The sequence below is a fragment of the Antedon bifida genome, chromosome 6 (assembly GCF_963402885.1).
Source record: "Antedon bifida chromosome 6, ecAntBifi1.1, whole genome shotgun sequence".
Lineage (NCBI taxonomy): Eukaryota > Metazoa > Echinodermata > Crinoidea > Comatulida > Antedonidae > Antedon > Antedon bifida.
In genome coordinates, this window is record NC_136231.1 from 17,027,323 (window position 1) to 17,049,990 (window position 22,668).

The 22,668-nt window shown below is 31.8% G+C and overlaps 3 protein-coding genes across 3 annotated transcripts; all 3 read left to right on the forward strand.

The window, feature by feature from the left end:
* Positions 1 to 361: 361 nt before the first annotated feature.
* LOC144845400 (uncharacterized) lies at positions 362 to 1,841 on the forward strand. The gene is made up of 2 exons (XM_078702699.1): positions 362 to 550; positions 914 to 1,841. Exons 1-2 carry the CDS (start codon positions 411 to 413, stop codon positions 1,212 to 1,214), a joined length of 441 nt encoding a protein of 146 aa, XP_078558825.1. The 5' UTR covers positions 362 to 410; the 3' UTR covers positions 1,215 to 1,841.
* Positions 1,842 to 6,854: 5,013 nt separating this feature from the next.
* LOC144844643 (dnaJ homolog subfamily B member 12-like) lies at positions 6,855 to 15,325 on the forward strand. The gene is made up of 9 exons (XM_078701649.1): positions 6,855 to 6,986; positions 7,582 to 7,774; positions 8,434 to 8,579; positions 8,954 to 9,094; positions 9,262 to 9,386; positions 9,530 to 9,639; positions 9,916 to 9,970; positions 10,532 to 10,640; positions 11,742 to 15,325. The coding sequence occupies exons 1-9, from the start codon at positions 6,860 to 6,862 to the stop codon at positions 11,858 to 11,860; spliced, it is 1,125 nt and encodes a 374-aa protein (XP_078557775.1). The 5' UTR covers positions 6,855 to 6,859; the 3' UTR covers positions 11,861 to 15,325.
* A 906-nt stretch (positions 15,326 to 16,231) lies between these two features.
* LOC144844600 (vesicle transport through interaction with t-SNAREs homolog 1A-like) lies at positions 16,232 to 22,668 on the forward strand. The gene is made up of 8 exons (XM_078701579.1): positions 16,232 to 16,368; positions 17,573 to 17,631; positions 17,818 to 17,928; positions 18,978 to 19,064; positions 19,340 to 19,424; positions 19,910 to 19,980; positions 20,135 to 20,196; positions 20,822 to 22,668. Exons 1-8 carry the CDS (start codon positions 16,266 to 16,268, stop codon positions 20,916 to 20,918), a joined length of 675 nt encoding a protein of 224 aa, XP_078557705.1. The 5' UTR covers positions 16,232 to 16,265; the 3' UTR covers positions 20,919 to 22,668.

Here is a 22,668-nt window from a genome sequence, read left to right on the forward strand (position 1 = left end):
AGTAAGTATATTATATAGTAATATTGTTTGTTACACAATCTTGGCATTCCGTAACACAGTACCTACATGTACCTAATAATAACATGCCTTATAAAAAGTACATGCTTGCTAGTTTTGTTCTGTATTGTTCCTTGTTTTAGTTTGTACTGTAGGTTACATAACTGAACACTATTGTCTTCCCATTCCATAGACACGTCCCCTTCTCTACATGAAACATAATACACTACACCCCTATCATAATAATGGTATAGTCGAGGTGGCCGAAAACGGCCCGGCACCTGATCCGAACGTAGAGGGCGTGCCGTATTATTTATAAAATTAAACAGAGCAGCTCTCGATAGAGAGATATTCCAGAGATATCGAAGGGGAGAGAGCTGGGAGCTGGCTAATCCGATAGGCCTACTACAGAAATGGCTGTTCCAAAATCGATCAGGAATTTCCCGACGAAGGAAACATTGGATGATATCAACTATGTTTATCTTCCAATCGTAGGAGTAGTTAGCCACATGTCGTTTTCTGTACATATACTTAATAGAGAATTTTTACCAGCGTAAGTAGGCGCGGCCTAAAATAAAATAAGCCTACTAGGCTAGGCCTAGCGGTGATTCGGCCTAGAGTAGGGTCTTGGCCTAGTCGTAGGCTAGCTACTAACTGTTCTCTATAGACTATTTAGTATTGTGGTACGGTCTGCATAACATTAACAGAGAGAGATGGCCCTCTAATAAATAGAGGCTCTATCTTGGCCGGCCTACTCTACTATTAGTATTAATTTATTAATATGGGTAGGCCTAGGCCTAATAAATAACGGTAGAAAAAAAAGCCTTTTAAGGCTGTGTGTTTTAAAAATATTAAATTTATATCTGCCTGCCTAAATGAATCTGTTAACATTAACACTATTTTGTTTTACTTGCAGAGTTTTTCCAACATGGCACTTCGGCATTGCAAATGCACTTCTGTTCAATTCTCACCTAGGCGTTGGTCTTTACCTTTACAACAGGAAGTGTTTCAAAGCAGCGCCGTACACTTATCGTTTACTTTGGAGTGTTTATGGGAGCGCAATGTTTAATTTTGGAACCATTCTAATCTGCGGCACCGTCCGTCAGTTATTAATAACAGACAAATTGATTAGTGTTTTATATGCTGTTTCATCTAGCCTATGCTACATGGCTGTAGCTAAGCAGTTCTTTGATTTTATAGATACAAGATACCGATGAAGTACTGTACCACTGGTAATGGTATGAATGGAGCAAATCAAAATAAGCAATTGGCTTCCCTTCTTTGGTTGTGGTTTTGATATGGTGTAGTTGATTGATTTAGGAATCATAGTAAAGAAAATTGAGTTTTGATGATGAAGATATATAATAATATTACATAATATTTTGTGCAGATGGTCAGATGGAGGGGGATTGCCAATAACCACACTGCCATGGAAATGTCATGAGCAAGTTGATCATGATCAAGTGTGAACATGATGCTTCAACTTGGCACAAATATACAGTAGAATGATGAACATGTCTCTAGTACAATTTCAAGAACTAGGCTTATTTTTTTGTATGCTATAATTAAAATATTAGTTAAAATGATAACATACTGCACAAATTTGTACATAGTGTATAATGAAACAAAAAAATGAACTAAATAGTAGTAGATAAACTGCAATATCATATTTTCCATATTTATAATTATCAACTTGGCACAAATATACCATGATGAGCATGACTGTGACTATAGTACAATTCAAGCACTAGGCTTACTTTTTATACTACATTAAAATATTTTTAGTTAAAATGATAACATTCTGCACAAATTTGTAAATACTGTATAAAAAAATGAACTAAATAGTAGTAAATAAAAAGCAATATCATTTTTTCCATATTTATTATTATAAGATCGACTTCAACAGTAAAGTAGGCCTATGTTAATTTTAATCTTTTTTCTAATACCTAAAAACTAACTCGCATTATTACTGTGTAAGTAGGTGTTGTAAGTAAGTTTTGTTAATATAGTAATCCATGTATGTAAAGGGCCACTGACAAGTAATGACAACAAACGGGCATGGTCAGTAATAAAGCACAAACCTCTGCAATATAATGATTAAATATAATAAAGATTGTAGCCTACTATTGTTTGAAAATATTGTAATATAATGTGCGAGAATTTTAGCTGTATTGAGACTCTACTCGCTTGGTTGCAATATCAGAGTTATTTATTCTGATTCGTGCTTAATTATACTACAGGATATCACCAGATAATACACAGGAGTATACAGGAACAGAGGATAAATGGTGCTGTAATCGAGCTGTGTCTCTGTAGATGTGCTTCTGAGGAAGTTTCGTAGGTGTTTGCTTGAAGAAGTGTCTGTGAGGTGTGTCTGGGCTCTGCTGAAACTGGGGTATCGGCTTATGTTGATTAGCATATGTCATTACATCATCTCTGAGCTTAACTATTGGTTGATCCAGATACTTTTTAGGAGGGTTTCTGAAGGTATTGCAATGATGGATATGGTCGTCAAATCTGTACCTAAACATGTGTCAATCTCTAATTGTTTTACGATGTGAAAGTTCTGTTTTTTTTAGGGAGGTAAATAGTCGTAACAAAAACATCTGGTCAATTTCTTACTGGACGATTCTAGGGCAAATTGGTGAACTTAAAGATTATAACTATATATCATTACATTACAATATTTATATAAAATTAGATTAGATGATGTGGTTTTAGTATTGTATTAATACACTTATTAAAGTCAAAAAACATCACGCTTATACATCTTTTATTAATAGGAGTTGTTGATCTGCTGTAGTCCAGAAGGCAAAAAGTGAGATAACTATCAATGAAAAGGTAATATATATAACATTTAGCAGAAATTAAGCATTGCTAAAAGAAAATAACAGTTAACAGCACTCTCGCGATAAAACAGTTTTAGCAGAATAAGCAAAAATAGCAAAGCATGAGTTAAATTAGCAATGATGCTGACATAGCAATCATCCTACTAAGCAAAACGAAATATAGCTTCAGCAGACAGAAATATCATTAGCAGTACAGTTCTAATAAAACGCAGCAAAACACTATATGAAATATAAAACCGGTCATTATCATGCAAAATTAGCTAAATATATAGATATTCTCTGCCTTAAATGTAGTATTAAAATGTGTCTCGTGCTCGCAACGTTTGTTGCAATGACTGGATTTGACCAAAAACCACAAATTCATTTTAGATTATTGAACAAAAAAGATTGCAGTCCAGCAGGTGGTAAGCGTCACACTTTCCGTAATGTACTGTACTTGCTCACCCGCATTATTCTACAATACATTTATGTCGTTCAGTTGTTTGCCTATTTTTAGAAGAACTTGGAATTTCCCAGAGATTTTACTGTACAATAAAATCGAACTACTACCTGTATTAATAGGCCTATCGAAAATTCTGTAGAAGTGAAATGAATCAATAGAAGTCTAGGACCATGCAAAATGGAAATATTAGACCTAGGTCCTGGTAGACCTAATAAATAAATAAAAATCTAAAATGATTTTTAAACTTAACGTGATTTGGTATAAAGCACAGACTTTTTATAAAAATACTTCTATTTTGTCAATCGCAATGATCTGAAAAAATCAGCTGCATTTCCGAATACGATGATATAAAACTCTTGGATATTATAAGTATAAATCCAAGGACAAATTACTGAAAAAATGACAATGCTGTGGGTATCAGTGCTTGGATTTCAATGGAGAAGTAAATCAACAAAATGATAAGTAAACAAATTATCAGAGCCTTTGGGCAACACTTAGGCCCTTCATCAGTGCAAGTGGATATTATAGATACATCGGCGGGTCTTTTTGCCAAAGTTTGTTAAACAATAAATGTCGCATGGCTTTGCAGGCCAAGAAATCATTTGTTTTTTAATCGTATTCTCGTAATAACTATAAAGATATAGATATCGTATATAGGCCTATTGCATTTTTTTTTACATTTAGGCATAACAAATATTTTAGACAAAAAATGTCAGGTAGAATTATTCATCCGATTCTGAACCCGTTATTTTATCATGGATTGTAGTTTACAGTTATAAAGTACACAAAAATGGATTAGTAGAGACCTATTTCCAAAATTAGGGTAGCCGATTTGGACGTTGGTTGATATTATGAATGATCATCGTCACACAATGCACTCGTCGCACAATTTAATAGGAGAGACAACTTTAAAGTTGTGTGGAAATAAAATGAAATGTATGCACATTTTTAGTCTCTACAGCTCATTATGTCGGTCGGTCGGTTGGTCGGTAAACACTAACTTAAATTTGAGCACGCGCCTGCAGCCATGTATATGGCCTTGTTTTTTACAGCTGCTAATGAGAGAATTGGTTGGTGATGACAATGAATCTGTCTATTTATTATAACACACATCATTTTCTAATGATAAAGTCAGATCATCAAAATGTTTAATAAATGTTTTTCTATAACAGCGCGGCGCTTTATGATATTTTAAATCTTTATATTAAAAACAATATTTTCTGTAAAAATGTTTAATAGATAATTTGAATTAAAACTAATGAACAAAACACAATACCTTTTTGAAAATATAACTTTAAAACAACTTACCAAAAATAACTGAATTAGAGAAATAGAATGGGATTTAATGTTGCGAATACCATGTATAGGCCTAAACAGATAAATGGTGTTTGCAGTTTGTAGTTTCATTGTAATTGGCCTATATGACGAATTGGAAATTCCCAAAGTTCTAACAAACAAGTAATGATCCAATCATATCCACTTTCATTGTAATGCGGTGTATGGCATCCATTGTTAAAAGGTACGAAAGTTATTATACTTGTTGGTATTTATGATGTTTGATAGATTTTTTTTTAGATTAAGAAATTATAGTTATTGACAATAAATTTAAGTAAAGAAGAATTGATTACTTTATTAAATATTTTCAGAGGCCTGTGTTAGTAGGCCTGTTATGCACATGAGCAGCAAGGAATGTACAATACAAAATCCCTGATTATAAAATGGATTTTCCTACATCTATTACCGCTTAACTTGACAAAATTATTTTGATTATGTTTTAATTAAATGCTTTGCTTTGTTGTCAATCCAATGAAAATACAGTGTTTTAATTAGGAGGAAACGAAACTCGTAAGCTGATCTAAACAGTTGTGAGTTGTTTTCCTCAATTAAGGCCCATCTATTTATAGATTATTCAGCGTCTATTTTTACTTTTAGACATAATAATAAATATTATCCATACATGGATGATCATCACGATAAAATTCATCGGATGCGAGATGCCCTATTTATTTAAAAATAAAAAAAGCAATTGTATTAATTATCAATGCGTGGTATAATTCACTAGTGGCTGTTTTGATTGAATGAATGTGAGTTATTCATAAATAAATGTATACCCATAAATAAACAAATGCACTGGACAAGAGATGATGGATACAAAATGAACACCCAAGTTAATTACACCAGTCACCCTTGCGGTTTTTTTTTATTTGTATGTGCGACAGGGCCATGTTAATGACTTTTAATTGCTAAAAATTTATTTGTATCTTATAATGATTTGTTTATTGTTGTTTCTGTTAATCTGTAGCTCTTTGATCATCTCGAAAGGCGCTTTATAAATAATGAATAATAGTAATGATAATAATAATATTAAAAAAAACCCCAATGGAATAGAAATTTAAAAGCGGTTTAGGCCTAAACTAAAAATCTTTCCAAAAGTTCCCCATTTTTATATGATATATTTTTACTGATACATTTAATGTCACGGTGTTATTTGAACATTTATTGCGCAATAGGCCTTGAAAGCCGTGAAATGTGAAAAAGTTACATTTGTGCAAAACATTTTGCACTCAATGTGCAAACAACCAAAATTGTGCAAACCCTTAATGTACAAATCTGTAGAAATTCATAATCCACTATAATAATATGTACATGTAAACACCCAACGTTAATGTAGAAACAAAATTATACAAATGTTCAACTCATTTCCTTCAACTAAAATCAGTTTAGTTTAAAATAAAGTGATAACCTAATTCTAAATATCCACGGGTTTTTCCAACATAATGTTTTTGATATAGGCCTATAGCCTCTACAGGCTGAAATAATCTGTTTTGTTAAAAAAAAACCACAAAGATGTTCCGGGATGAAGACTGGTACGTAGGCCTACACGTGATAGCTGTAGATGACAGTACTTCCACACGGTTCTCTTATTTTAAATAAAATGTACAATATAATGAAATGAGTTAGGCCTACATTAAATGTATTTGATAAAAGCAAAGTATAATCTGTTACGCATAAAAAATGCAAGTAAAAGATTAACATGTTATTAAAATTGAGAAAAGATTTTCTTGATGTTGATTAAACTGATTTTTCTTAAAAAAGGATTTGCACCGTTTAGAATTTCCTTTGCACACGTCAAAGATCGTTTTTACATATAACGGCGTGATGTTATAAGTGAATTAGAATGTATACAGATTTGCACATGTGTGCACAAATGGTGTTGTTTGCACATTTGAGGGCAAAATGTTTGCACAAATGTGACTTTTTGCACATCTCACGGCAACAGACCGTTTCTAAAATCCAACTCCATGGTAGTAACCGAAATTTTTAAATATGTTAACGGAGTTTGTAGGCTACTTGACATTATTATTGATCAAGGAGGATCAGAGACACGACAGAACAAACTCTGGTTATAAATGCACCAATAATATGAGAAGAGAATAAAATTGAAGATGATCATGACAGAGGCTGGTGATTAAGAAAATTGTGTAAACAATACATAATGAGAAATTGCGCATGCGCTAAAAAAATCTTGAGGGCGTGATTCTTTATTCCGTCATCGTATTATAAAATCAACATGAATAAAGAGCAAAGTGAAATTTGCTTACAAAGGTCTAAAAATTATATAAAAGAGGGGGATTATGAAAGGGCTAGAAAATTTCTTCTTAAAGCAGAAAAGCTTTATGAATCAGATGAAGCAAAACGTGAGTATTTATCAGTTTTCTAAGCCTTACTTGCGTCTAACGAACTACAGTACTTTTCTGCTCGTCAGGCTTGTCTGCCCGCATCGTTGAGGTTTGGGTATGCCGATGGAGTTGGCCTACTAGGCCTAGGTCCGACCAAGTTTGAATCATAGGAAGTGACTACTTTATGCTTGATTTTTGTTTTATTTTTCTAGACTTAAACCAAATAAATTTATTCTAATCACTGATACTAAATACTACTATAGTACTACTAGGCCTAGTCTCACAGTACAGAGCACAGAGTTGGTTTTATATTAAATAAATGTAAATAAAAAAATATTTTTTTAGTGGCTAGATCCAGCCGGTCAGGTCATGTGATAAAATAGATTTTAACATTTGTCAGACTACATTATTAAAATTAGTATCACTTAACTTAAGTAATGTATATTATTATTTAGTCAAATGAAATAGACTTCATTATTTACCAGCAATAACAAAATCTTACAGAAATATGTAACACGACCCACCCCACACGGGCGGCTGGTTTTCTGTTAATTTGGAAAACAATAGAAATCACTTAAATTACAGCGTATGTATGTACTTTTTACTTTCACAGAATTATTGGTTGATCTTGATGATTTAATAAATAAAGCAAAAGAAGAAACACCAAATGGATGGACACAGACAGAAGAAGAAGAAACAGATGCAAACCACACACAAGAAGAATCACAAAGTACGACGAGACAAAGACAGAGAATGTTTTCAGGGGAGAAGACGTATACAAAGGAGCAGACAGAAGGTGTAAATAGGTATGAGCTTCACATGGGTGGGGGACACCGGCGCTATACAAGTTTTCATTTATTATTATTATGATGATTGATAGAAGCACCACTTCACCACTAACATAAAATGTTATAGAAATATGTGCTATAAAAGTATATATGTTAATGATTACATTTTATTAAAATAGATAAATGGATTGAGTGGTGAGCATAATATTTATTTCCATTTCTGAATAAGATTAAGAACAAACAATTTAGATGATTAGTATGCTTACGGACTTAGAAAAAAATGTTTCAAGATTGTGATGACAATGATTATTTAAAGCATAAAGGTCAATTTACACAGACGAGCGGTAACGGTAAGCAAAAAAAACGCGTAGCTTGTCCCACTTAGAATCTGTATCTATCCTGACAAAACTGCTTGTCTGCTCTGCGCTGTGTATAAATGGTCATAAGAAATAACATAGATTCTATATTTGTATTACCATTACCGCTCGTCTGTGTAAATTGGCCTTAAATGGAAATGAAAGCTAGTGGACAAAACATAAAAGAGCTAGTACTGTAGTTTGCAACCTAACTTGATAACAACATATTACTGTAGGATAATAAGGCTTTAATGATGTAAAAAATAAAATAAAAGTACTTTGAAGCTATGATAGTACCAATAATAATTTGTTTTCTTATAGAATTAAAAAATGTAGTAATTTTTATGAAATACTTGGTGTTGCACAAGATGCAGAAGAAATGGAAATAAAAAAAGCATATAGAAAGTTAGCATTAAAGTTTCACCCTGATAAGAACTATGCACCTGGTGCTGATGAGGCATTTAAAGGTAATTATACTGCCATTTCAGAATTTGATTTAGGTCTGAAATTGAGAGATGTTTTTCAATGAATCAATTGTAGTTGGTCAACTTTCTTTCCTTTTTATGGTGGAGGAGTGTAAGCTTATTCTTGTGTAATTATGTCTATGTCAGCATGGTACTAAACTTACATAATGTACAATTTACTAAGTCACTCAGCAAGGGAAACAATTTTCATCATGCGTTGTGATTTACATAGTATTGTGATCCAGTTTACAACTGTGTGGTTGTTTAATCCTTTACTCTTAGTCTGGAAACATTAACAATTATATAATATACAGTATAAAGAAAAACTGTACATACAGTTGGTACTGCAGTAAAACTGGTTTTTATGTTTTCTTTAGTGATTGGAAAAGCATTTGCTGTACTCCGTGATCCAGAAAAACGAAAAAAATATGACTTATATGGAGAAGAAACGCAAAACGTTTCCCGGAGGACACGTCATAGTCACAATGGGTTTTACTATGATGCAAGGGGTTTTGATGGTAAGTTTAAAATCTGTAAATCAGTTTAAGTATTCTGTAGCATGACACTAATTTAAATTTAAATGCAGTGTCCCCTTATTATAGTGTTAAAACATATGTTGCCCCTCATTGGTTAAAAGAGGTTTTACAAAATATTTACATAAATTCATTAATTATTTGATTTTCAGAGGACTTTTCACCTGATGATCTATTTAATATGTTTTTTGGTGGAGGATTTCCAAATGGTAACGTACGTGTATATTCTAATGGTCGACAATTTGAAAGGCATACAAGGAGAACAGGTCATTCAGATGTAAGTCCTGAATAATACAACTATATTTATGGGTCATTTGCTGAAAACAGGACTTAAGAAAGTTCACTTATATATATGTCAACTCGTATTGAATTGATAAAAATTAATTGATTGTTATTTACCTTACCATGTATTTGTTTCAGACACAGTATGGTGTTCTTACACAAGTTTTGCCCATTTTGGTGTTAGTGTTAATGTCTCTGTTGTCTGCAAATTTTCTCAATGACAGTCCATACAGTTTAACAAGACATGGGTAAGTAATGCTAATAATAATTTGATATTTTAGAAGGTTATTAACAACCACACTGTATATTGAATGTATTTTAATTTTCTAATTTGTGGCCACCAAGCTCGAATAACAAAACTATGCAAAATGTACTAAATAATGTACATTTAACCTATTTTTAAGCTATGTTTTCCCCATCCAGAAAAATAGTATATGGGCTATTAAAGTATATAGTTACCTAGCCTAAACGTTTAGCTAGAAAATAAAATTTTAAAATTGTTACATTTTACTTTTTTTTCACAGTCCATACTCAATGAGGCGTAAAACTGCTGACATTGAAGTTACTTATTATGTTAAGGTAAACAATATTTAAACTATTTAATTTTTATTGAATTGTTTTTATTTGACATGTTTCAATATTGTTATGGAACGAAGTACCAATGTTATATTCAATAAAATTAAGTAATCTTGATTAATAAATAAAGAATATTTAATTGTAAATCTTCAATGGACGGATTTTTTGTAAAAATTTGTAACTGTTTATGCAATTATAATATGTAATTCCAATTGACAATGGCATGTATCCTGCCAAATGCTATTCTTATTGGCAGAGTATGCTAAAGATTTTCCTGTTTTCAATTGCTCAACAACAAAAAATGTGTAATTGATTGTAGCATTGATTTCATTAATTAATGAAATATGTGGTTAATTTTATGAAAATAAATTTAAGATCAAGTTAGTGATGTAAGTGATATAAATAACAAAGAACATAGTATAATAATTTTGTTGCATAAATTAATAGAAAAAAACTATAATAAATGTTTGTATGGACACCCTTTGCTTAGAATTGAGTTAGGAAACAAACATCATCATTTATGGTTTATAGTAAAATTGGTCAATTTATATTTTCTATCTGTAGGAGGATTTTTCTAAAACATACTCAGGGCGTATTCATCATGTTGAGAGGTCTGTTGAAGAACACTTTCTGCAGAATCTACGGACTGCGTGTATACGAGAAAAGTCTCACAGTATGTGTATATTTGCTTATATTTGCCAATTATTTATGCAGTTTTCTAGTTGAGAACCAACCTGGTCCACCTTTTGCCTTGATATATTTCTAACCTTGTGTTACCTAGTGAAAACCACACCAGACTAACAACCTGGTCCACCACTTGCCTTGATATATTTCTAGTCTTGTGTTACCTAGTGAAAACCACACCAGGCTAACAACCTGGTCTACCACTTGCCTTGATATATGTCTGGCTGGTGTTACCTAGTGAAAACCACACCAGACTAACAACCTGGTCCACCACTTGCCTTGATATATTTCTAACCTTGTGTTACGTAGTGAAAACCATACCAGGCTAACAACCTGGTCCACCACTTGCCTTGATATATGTCTAGCCTTGTGTTACCTAGTGAAAACCATACCAGCCTAACAACCTGGTCCACCACTTGCCTTGATATATGTCTAGCCTTGTGTTACCTAGTGAAAACCACACCAGACTAACAACCTGGTCCACCACTTACCTTAATATATGTCTAGCCTGGTGTTACCTAGTGAAAACCACACCAGGCTAACAACCTGGTCCACCACTTACCTTAATATATGTCTAGCCTGGTGTTACCTAGTGAAAACCACACCAGGCTAACAACCTGGTCCACCACTTGCCTTGATAGATTCCTAGTCTGGTGTTACCTAGTGAAAACCATACCAGCCTAACAACCTGGTCCACCACTTGCCTTGATAGATTCCTAGTCTGGTGTTACCTAGTGAAAACCATACCAGACTAACAACCTGGTCCACCATTTGCCTTGATATATTTCTAACCTTGTGTTACCTAGTGAAAACCACACCAGGCTAACAACCTGGTCCACCATTTTTCATGATTTATTTCTATGAAAGACAGGGATCGATATGAACCAATACACCGAACTAGCCCCTTCTCTTTTTTTTTAAAATGCACTGGGTTCTTTAAAGCGAGAAATGTACACTAGACTGTACCTGTTCCAGAACAATGGTAGAGGAGAAGGTTTTTATAAATAGCACCCTGACTTTGCCACTCTGCCCAACATGTTTTTGAGAACTGCCTAATGTATTGTGATAATTTTATGTTTTGTTTTTCCAGGGGAAGGATTAATGTCAAAAGCCAGATATTTCGGAGATAGGAAACTTTATGAGCAAGCACAAAGTAAGACAACACCAAGCTGCACAAAGTTCAACAGCTATATGGAAAATAATAGATAATACACTATCATTGAATAGTATCTTTTATTGCATTTAAAATCTTGTTTATATTAATTATTATACATGCATATGGGGATAACGTCAACTTTCTCCTTAAGATTATTGGTCCTGCGGTTAGAATTATGTTGTGCCTAGGATTATCTAATTATGCAATATGACAAGTGTTGTCATAAAGATGGCACACACATACTCCACTCCCTCACAATTTATGAATACTCACTACAAATGTTTAAACTTGAATGAGGATATGTATTATAATGCTTGTTTCCAACTAGAGACGCAACACCACAACGTAATGTAAGGTTGACCAATCACAAACGATGGATTATTTGAATTGTCCCTTGTCATTTGTCAACTTGCTTGCGTTGTGTCTAGGTCCTTGCATTGCTTCCAAGTGGGAACCACGCTTACGCACATTGAAACTTACCCTGTTTGAGACACTCAGTGGACACTTTCCTATGAAACGAACAGGCAATCTATGTTGTCTTTGTTTCAACACTACTGCCAACACCTATTCAGGGGACACTTTGTTTGGTCCTGCAGGCATCCTCTTCATAGCGGATCTACTGTAATTCAGTTATTGATGTCAACTTATTTATCCATATGCTTTACCACATGCATTTGTTTATTGTACATCTGATAAATAAGAGTAGTTATATGATATGTCTTACTGATAATTATTATTACCTATATTAATTAATATTATTTATTTAAGGTATTCTTTAATTTCAAGAGATGAGATACTTTCAAAGTCTAATACCCTTTTCACATCTCTAAAAATTGTTACAACTTGAAACAAGTTGTAATCAGGTTTGATCTCCTGACTTATTACATGTTTTCATACATGATCTCGGGAGAAAAAGAATAGTTGCGCGCTATTTAATTGCTATGATTGGTCAGTTAATACCAGAGCAATACATGCGCGCGCAGTAAGAACTCAGAACATCTCGGAACAAAAACACAGGCCTCTTGTTGGTGTGAAAAAAAAACCAAGAAAATTGTCTTCACACTATGCAAACCTGGTTACAAGTTGTTACATTTTGCAGATGTGAAAAGGGGTATTAGATATGACCTACTACATTCATTCATATTTTGCTTCTTTCATGACTGTTTATATATTATGCAAAGGCATGTGAATGAAATATTATATTGATATAAATCATGAAAAGGAAATATTTATTTTTTCCCTAAAATTCAAATTTCTAAATTGTATCTTTTTAGCTGTTATTTCAGATCCCATGAGATTTGAAATACCAGCTATGTATGTAATTATCAGCACATGTACAGTATATCATTTTATAATATTATTACAATTTCCAGTTTATGTCAAAAAGCTACTCTAAGTAAAGTTTTATTTTTTAAAAGCAGTTAACAGTACATTCACTCATTGTTACTACTGTGCATTAGAAATGTTTATTTGTTGTGTAAATATAACATTTGATGGGGTTACATTCCACAACTATTTTTGTTCACGAGTCAGAAGATATGATAACATATTTTTGGTACCAAAGGTTGTTGTTCATTGGCCATATTTAATTGCTCTATATTACAAACTTATTTAAAGACAGGGCCATAGCCAGCATGAGAGAAAACAAGGGGCTTGTTCATTTTCACTACCCATCCAAATTCCCCAGTAGAGATCGTCATATTTTATATTAATAATTATATTTAAAGCATTTTTGTCTCGTCTGTTTTTAACATCTCGCTATGGCCTTGAAAGAGTGGAGATATGTGTTAATATTTACATGTAGTGTAAATTTACAAAGATTACCAATCTGAACTCTAAACATATTTCTTTTATATACCGCGCCCATCACATCAACATTTTTAACTTTACAATACAGTGAATGGTAAATTTATTACTTAAATATTTGTTTGTGTATATTGTCAGATTATTAGAATTATTAATATTTATTTTTTGATTGATGATGCATAAGATTCTATAAGACCAGTGCAATCATATTTTAATAATATTTTGAAGTGATTATTAACATGTATATATAAGAGGTTATTATGTGATGTTTTTAGGTATCATTATATTCCATTTGTAAAGTGGTAAGATAAGCTGGTTTGGTGTGGTGAGTAGGACTGCAGTGCAAAAATAAGTCCAACATTTGCATAAAGTTCATTGAAAATATGGACTTGCTTTAAATGATGTTGCTATATTCACCGAATCACGTTAAGATATTTTGTCAGTATTTCACTTAAGTCAAAGGTCAAGTGGCATTTACGTAGGAGATTTTTTAAATTGCAAGGGTGAATATAACCAATGTTAACAACATCACGTTCCTTAATCTCGGTCTACATTATCAAACTAGTGATGTGCCCAAATATGGTAGTGATATGACCAAATATGCTAGTGATATAACCATATATAGGCACATCACATTTTTTTGTCACATAAAGTTTGATAGTGTAAACATAGCTTTACAATCCTCATCACCACTAACTATCATGGTGCATGATGATGATTCAAATTACTGAATGAAGAATAAAATTCATTAACAGAAATTGAATATATATAAAGTTTTACCACAAATGTACAACAAATGTATTGATTTATGTATACAGTATTCCCAACTTGAAAAATGGTGTAATTTCTATTAGATGTATTCAGTTTTTATGTTTCAAGATTTTTATTACACAGGCAAAAAAACAATTACTGTTCTATGTGTTAACATAACATCTTTTGTATTGTTATGGGTTGTAAATATTGAAAACAATGACTTGGGAACTACCTATCTATTGTAATGTTAATTAGCAATTTTTAAATACACTTTTTTATTTCTGTTTCCTCGTAAATTTGCTGTGTTTTTAATAGTGAACAAATTCCATACTATCAATTAGTATTACTAATTATTTTATTTCCTAACTTGCATTATGTCACAATTGAATGTTGACGCATATTTGGAAAGTACTGAAACAATTGATACTTTTGTCAATAACAGTTTAAATGAAATTGTTATGTTGGTTGTACGGTAAAATAAAAATGCTATAAATTTGCCGTAGAATAGACCAGGAAAAAGTGATGCTTTCACACTTCCCTGAAAAGATTGTAAGCTAGGTTTTTAACTGAATGTTATCTAGTTAAATTGCAAATTATATATGAAAAGCCATGGGAGATATAACATATCACTAGTTGGCTACAGCCCATGTTGAAATATTTTAAAGACAGTTTTAGCACATTGTGAAAATAATGAGTCATTCTTAGGTAGAATGCAAGATGGGCTGGGATATAAATGTTAGAACTATACATACAAAATGTTTGTTGAAGTACATTTGAAATAGGTACTAATAAGAAATGAAAGTTTACTGTATAACAACATGTGTATGATACATGCGATATTTATTAATGTAATAATGATAATGTAGTTTTAGTTACTGTAGTATTGTATATCATTATATTTGTATGTATATGATTTATGTTTCTTTTAAAGGTTTATTAAAATTAATCAGCTCTGGGAACAGTTGTGTTTTTGTTGATATATCATTATGTTAGACAATAAGTGAATGTCCTTTATTGTAGGTGTCATTACTGTTGCTGAGATACACTGAGAGTTGATAGGATACCAGTCTTCCAAATTTGTCTCTTCAAAGTTAGCCTCACTTTTTTAGTTTACACAGATGGCTCGGCTCTATGGTAAGTGATATTCTTTGATAATAATAATAATAATATACCACATTTATATAGCGCCCTTTTCATGAATAAACATGCTCAAAGGCGCTTAACAAATAGTTCATTCTCATATAGCATAGCACTCCCATAATAATGCAGCAAGTAATCAGCACAAGGTTGTGTCTTGATCTAACCGGTACCCATTTATACACCTGGGTGGAGAGAGGCAAATGTAAGTAAAGTGTTTTGCCTAAGGATACAAGCAATGCGGCATGAGTCATCTCATGATCAGTAATCCAACGTCCAACCCACTACGCCACATGCCCCTACACCCCTTGATGAGTCAGGTTAATTTTTACTTACAGCTAATGCATATTCAATAAGATATTAGAATATAACTAATGAATACCCGGAGTCTCCCTTTAAAATAGGCAACTTATAATCCCACCCAAATAGGCTACATTGAGAAGGCCTATAAATAGTCTCTATTGGTCCAGATCTGAGCATTGTCGTCGTACATTCATTTCATTAATCTTGATTGTCTCATTTCTGGGAAATGTATTGTTAAGTAAGTATTTAATATATCTACAGATCTAGTACAATTTTTTATTAGAACTTTTTATTATAAAGGTGTAAAATATTAAATAACTATTGTAATCATGTTTCTGCCGCGCCCAGTTGTCGAACATGTCTTAAATCCATTTTGGTATGCCGAATTTAACTCCGTGTGTGTTCCCGAATGATATGATCGCGGGGAGAGCGAACAGTTTTTAACATCAAACAGCCAAAATGATGTCAGATATGACAGCGATGGAGGAGTTCGAACATCAATTTGCCACTTTATCGGCAGATATAACAAGTAAAATCAACGATATACCAAAAAAACATGGAAGTAAGTTTTCAATTGTTCGTGATAATAACCATAATAATGCGGTCTACCCTAGGCCTGTACATTTAGGCTAGTATTAAGCCACTGTACTGGGCACTGTGCCTGTTGGAGGCTAGCTAGGACGCCTCTCAAACACAGAGAGCACGGAGCAGCTAGGCCTAGCCTGGGTGACCTTTCCCGTGTCTTATACCAGGATATCTGAATATGTGCAAGGTTTGTAATGCCTGGTTATGTCATTGACTGAATCAATTTAATATTTTACATTAATTAAAAGGCTAGGCCTAGCCTAGATAGGCCTAGCCCTAGGCCTACATTGAAATGTAACATTTAGGCCTATTCTATTTAGTTAGTTTGTATACTAAAAATAGGCCTAGGGCCTAGGCTAGTTAGGCCTATAATATGCTAATAGTATAATTAAAGATGTATTGTCCCTTTGACTAATTTTAAAAAAATAAAAAAATAAAAGATTTCAAAAAAGGTGGGTCATTTTGAAGTATCATTCATAATAGTTATTAACTTTCACCAAAAATTTGTCGAAAAAAAAAATCATTTAACTGAAATACAGACGTTTTTTTTGTTTAAAAAATAACTTTGACTTCCAGTCAAAGTTTTCGATCAAAACATATCCCATAATGAAACGCGCTTGTTTGGCTACTCTGTATGCATATTTCATAAAACTTTCTCACGATCTGTGTGAAAATACCTTCTCAACTGTGACGAGTTGTAAACAATCCTAATTAGCATATGCATAATGCGTACTAGTGGTTTGAAATCTTTGTTTACTTTCGCTCGCGACGATTTTCCAGACGAAATGTAATCAAACTAATTTACCTGTTAATTACGTAAACTTGTTGTTTTTGGCTCGAATTTTCGACTTAAAGTGAATAACTTTAATATTACTTTGATATGGCCAATTTAAATTTAGAATATTTTGACCTTCATTTTTTTGTGTTTCAAGGGAAAATACATCTTTAAGTAATATTATTATTTTAGAATCTGAAGATTCTGAAGTACTGTAAAAAATAGGGGGGGGGGGGGGAGTGTCTAACCAGGCCTACCCTTCCTGGTCCTAGGCCTACAGACCAATAATACAAATTTATTTAAATTTGGATCATAATGTTGCCTAGGTAGGCCTAGTCCCTACTGGGCATATTTAAGCTTTTATTTTTGGTAACCATTTATTAGACCCTCTTTAATTATTTTGCAGATGAAAAAAAAATTTTGGTTAATTCAGCTGAAAAACAGATGGATGAGGCTCAAGAACTGGTAAAATTAATAAATTATTATTCATTAACAAGTTAACAATAATGTAATAATACCTAGTAATGATTTTGTTTAAGGTGCATGTCCCTGGCCATTAATTTCATCTTAATTACTCATTAAATTTAATTAAACAAATATCCTGGTGACAGGGACTTTGGTGTCATGGTATCTTATATCTTAATCTTATAGCTCGAGCAAATGGACCTAGAAGTTAGGGGGATTCCAGCAAAAGATCGCCAGAAATACAGTACACGTGTCAAAAGCTATCAGACTGAACTAACACGTTTAGAAAAAGACCTTGTAAGTACAACAACAGAACTGAACTTAAACGATGGTAAAACATGTGCAAATAGATATACAGGTGTTTAATACTCTTGTTTGTTCAGTTAAATATTGTTTTTGTATTTATCATTCAGGTATGACGTTCTAACAATAAAGTAATTAATGTTACAGTAGTTACCTAGTGAAAAATCGTAGAAAATAGTTAGTTATATTTAGTTGTGCAGTATGGTTACCTTGCTTGCTAAAAAGAATATGTTTAAATCATTATTTTTAAATTGTTTTTTTTGAAAATATGTATTAAGATAAAGAATACAGATTTTCAAATTAGGTGTGATGTTGGCTAACAATAGCCATCTGGACTTATTTGCACACATGGAAAATATTGTAATGTGAAACCCTTCAAACTTTACTGTATACTGAATTGTAAATACAACTGTTGATTGTGCAAATCCTTAATGTTGCAAAATTATGATTGTATTGAAAAGGTATTCGTCATTTAGATTTGATGGTTTTGGTCAGACTTAAGCTCTGTCTACACTATAAAGCTATGTGTGATGTGATCATCATGTTCATATATGGGCACATCACATTTTTTGGTCACATAAAGTTTGATAGTGTAGATAGAGCTTTAAAATTATCTTTTGTATTGTTTCTGTGCAGTAACTACTATTTTTACTGCAATAATGTATGATTTGTTCCAATGTAGAAATTTATTAGTTACTGCAATAAAGGAATGCATATGAAGACCCCCAATAAAGCTTTCAAAAGTATTTTCACTCTTTAAACCTCTGTCTACACTATCAAACTAGATTGACAAAAAAATTGTAATTTGCCCATATCACTGAATATGGAAATGATGATATCAATACCATATTTGGGCACATCACACTTTTTTGTCAAACTATTTTGATAGTGTAGAAAGAGCTTTAAAGAGTGAAACTAGTGTTGACATGGTCCCTTAGAAGTGTTCTTCTTGTGTCTGATAATATCTATTTTTTTTAATGAATTATCTGTTTTCATGATTTTTAAAATTGTTTATAATTGTTTGAATTTTACATTTTTGCTAGAGGAGATCTAAGATAGCATTTACTGATTTAGAAACTGGAAGAGATGAATTATTTGGATTAGAAGATGTACAAAGTTCAGAAGATCAGGTTAGTCTTATCACAATCGTATCACTACCATATTGATGTGGGTATATTAAAGACCACCCCCTTCTGCCCAAAACCGGATGTGATTCTTTCAAGAGGAGTAGGCTTATCTTATACGTCAATTCTGTATTTACTTTGATTTGGTTAAATCATAATCACTTATTAATCAATCATGTAATCATCTTTCTGCATGATTATTATCAACTATTACTGGAATGATGATGCATTAAAGTAACCTTTGTTTACATTTACATTGATATTAATATTTATTTTTCCAGAGAACAAGATTATTAGATAATACAGAGAGGTTGGAAAGATCAGGTCGTAAATTAGAGGCAGGGTATAGAATGACTGTAGAAACCGGTAAGTATCCGAGAAAAAAAACAAATGAAACAGTATTAAATAATAATTCTGAAATATTAAAATGATAAGTAAACAAAATAATATGACATAATTAATATTGGATACTCAATGCATTTTTGTAATTAAAAAGATAAGAAATCTGTATGATGGGATTAGAACCTTCTACCTGATGCTTACAAGCAAGCTTATGAAGTGGCGTTATTATATACTAAACTATATGATACAATTTGTGACAAAGAAAATAATTAGTTCTTTGTTATTAGTAATAAAATACTTTATTATTATTCATAAAACACTTTATAACCAACACCTGTTACTGTTATACTATAACTATTGCTTTGTACTAGACAATATTTGTACATAAAAATTGTTTTGTTCATTCGTTCAATGTTAAATCATAGAGTCTCAACTTATTTCTCCATGATTAAATCTACTATTAATAATAATATATAGTATTGCATTTCAAATTTTCTTTGTCCTTGTAGAACAAATCGGTCAAGATATTTTAGATAATTTACATGGCGATAGAGAGAAAATCAACAAGTCTCGTCAAAGGGTTAGTTGAAATGCCCTTTTTCTACAATTGTCTGTGTATCTTATTGTACTAACAAGGCAGTATAAAGTAAAAATGTAATTTGGTAATAAAAGAAATTGTACTGTATACAAAAAAAGTGGAGCCTTAATAATTCATTAATTTTTTTGAATTTCAGTTAAGAGATATGGATTCTACGATAGGTCAGAGTTCAAGAGTATTAAATGCAATGTTAAGAAGGTAATGCTTAAACATTTTATAGAGGGTTAAATAATAAATAATTCTTTTATATACAAGGAGCTAGTGTATGGGCCAGCCATCCCAAAATCCAAGAAAATCTAGTTTCTGAGAGTGTTTTTGGTAATTAAGCATTCAAGAAAACATTTACAAAGAAAAAGCAAATACTAATCACTAAACCTAGGCCTCATTGACAATGTCCTTATAGACGTATTTGTACTGGGTTGTTTTGATCAGATAATCAGTAGGTATAACTTATCAAACTATTTGCTGTTTATATAACAGTAGTGGGAGTTAGCTCATCGAGAATGACCAGTAAAATCGCCTTTTTTTTAACTTGCATGCATCACTGATTTTTCTATACATTCTCCTATTTTTGTTTTAGATTTTGGCCTAGTAGAAATAGTAATAATTTATATTTATGTTATTAAAAGGAATCAACTAACTAATAGTAATCATTTTAAATGTTTTCAAATTGATGCTGTGCTTGGGAAAAATGTTTCTCATGTTATTGGTAATTTATTGCACTGAGTATTCAGTGGACCTTGGGTGAAATTGCTACGAAACCAAACCTATTAATGTAATCATTACCACACAATTAACTAAACAATATTTTTTTATTCTGCAGAATTGTTCAAAATCGAGTTCTGATGATCTTCCTTGGAATGGTAGTAGTGTCTGTGATTATTATAGGAATCTACTTCTCAGTTAAAAAACATAAATAGATATTATTAGTTCATAAAACTATTTAAATCTAAAAGAAATGAATAACAAATATAAATAAATAATTTTGTTTGACAAATCCAAAAGAAATTACTCACATTCTTTAGCTTTCGCCATCTTGTCTGATGGCTTGATCACAAGTGATCCGGTCCACTGCTACTTCCTGGAAATCTGTTGTTATTGTTTCTAGGTGACGTCATACTTTTTCGTAGCAATGATGTGTATACGTGATCGAGATATACAGCCCCTTCGTATAAATAAATATAAATATAAATATTTCAAATAATAATTGTAAGGAATGAAAATTAGCTCTATTATTTATTTTGTTATATTAATACATTTTTCTGAACCAAGAGTAGGAATTTTCAATACTCAATGCCTAAAATGTGGCCATAAAAATTAAAAATTTTTGAAACATGATTATAAGGACTAAATTACTTTAATTCCAGTACTATAAAATAGTAAGAATATGCTGTATGTATCAGTTTTTTGTTTGTATTTATTATGTTGTAGAAAACTTATCTTAAACAAATTTTGTTTCTACAGGATAATAAACTTTAAAACATTCTTTACCTTTACACTAAAATAATCAAGTATTAAAGAGCAAATATAACCATAATAATCTACAAGTTAAGCCTTATTCCTGCCTGTGTGTTTTGTCTTAGATATAAATAACATGTGCAATATTCACATTTTAGTATGTATGGTGTATTCTTAGTTTGTTCTCTGTGAATCTTTACTTGTTGTTGCAGATATTATCTCTACAAAGTGCTTTATCAAATCATGTAACCAAGTGTTATTATATTTACTTTATACGTGATGTTTAACAGAATTAGTTTCCTTGTTAAATTAAACTATAGAAGTTTAAAAGTTAGATTTTATTAATGATTTTGATCTTTATTGAATTATTTGGTTTATTGATGATTTTGATTTTTGTCTTTTTAAATGTTTGTTTTGGAAATGTGTCTACTTATGGCTATAGTACTTTGTTCCATTAACATTCTTTGTTATTTCATTTGTAAATGTTCATTAAATCCCACCAACTATGTATTTAAACGGTTCTGGTTACTTCCACAATCTGTAGTTAAAATGAGTTGGTCAATTTTAAATAATTTTTTTTATTGCATTTAATTGGGTAATAATACTGTATAATGTACATGTCTGATTTAGTTACCTTTGTGTTTTTTAATTTATTTCAACAATCGATACTCTACTTTATTTTATTGCTTAAACAATAACATGAAGATAGTGTGGTATGTTGTAGAATGTGATTTAATATGTACTGCAAGATACAATGATACTACACAAATTAAGTTTGTCAGGGGAAGTCATGTTCCCCCTTTGACAGCTAAAATTACTACTGTACTACTTTTTGATATCTACTTTAGAGAGACTATACAGTAATATTATTACTGTATTATTATGCTGCCGCTCCCCGTTAAAAACCCTGTTTGTATTTGAAACTAGCCAATTGGGCTACTTTGTAGATTTTTCTAGGCCCACCTACAGTAAATCAGGTGTATTTATACCCTAGGTGGGTTATACATTGTATGATATACTACCCAATATTATACAGCATTGTGTGATAATATGATAACATAGTGTATTATTCTGGTCATACTAACCAAGCCTGGTAGCTTTTACGATTTTAAAAATGTACATGCTAACAATAACATCGTGTATGACATTTAATATCATAAAAACCCTGCTGGATGGTATATTAATAGTATGACCCATTATTTTATATGTATT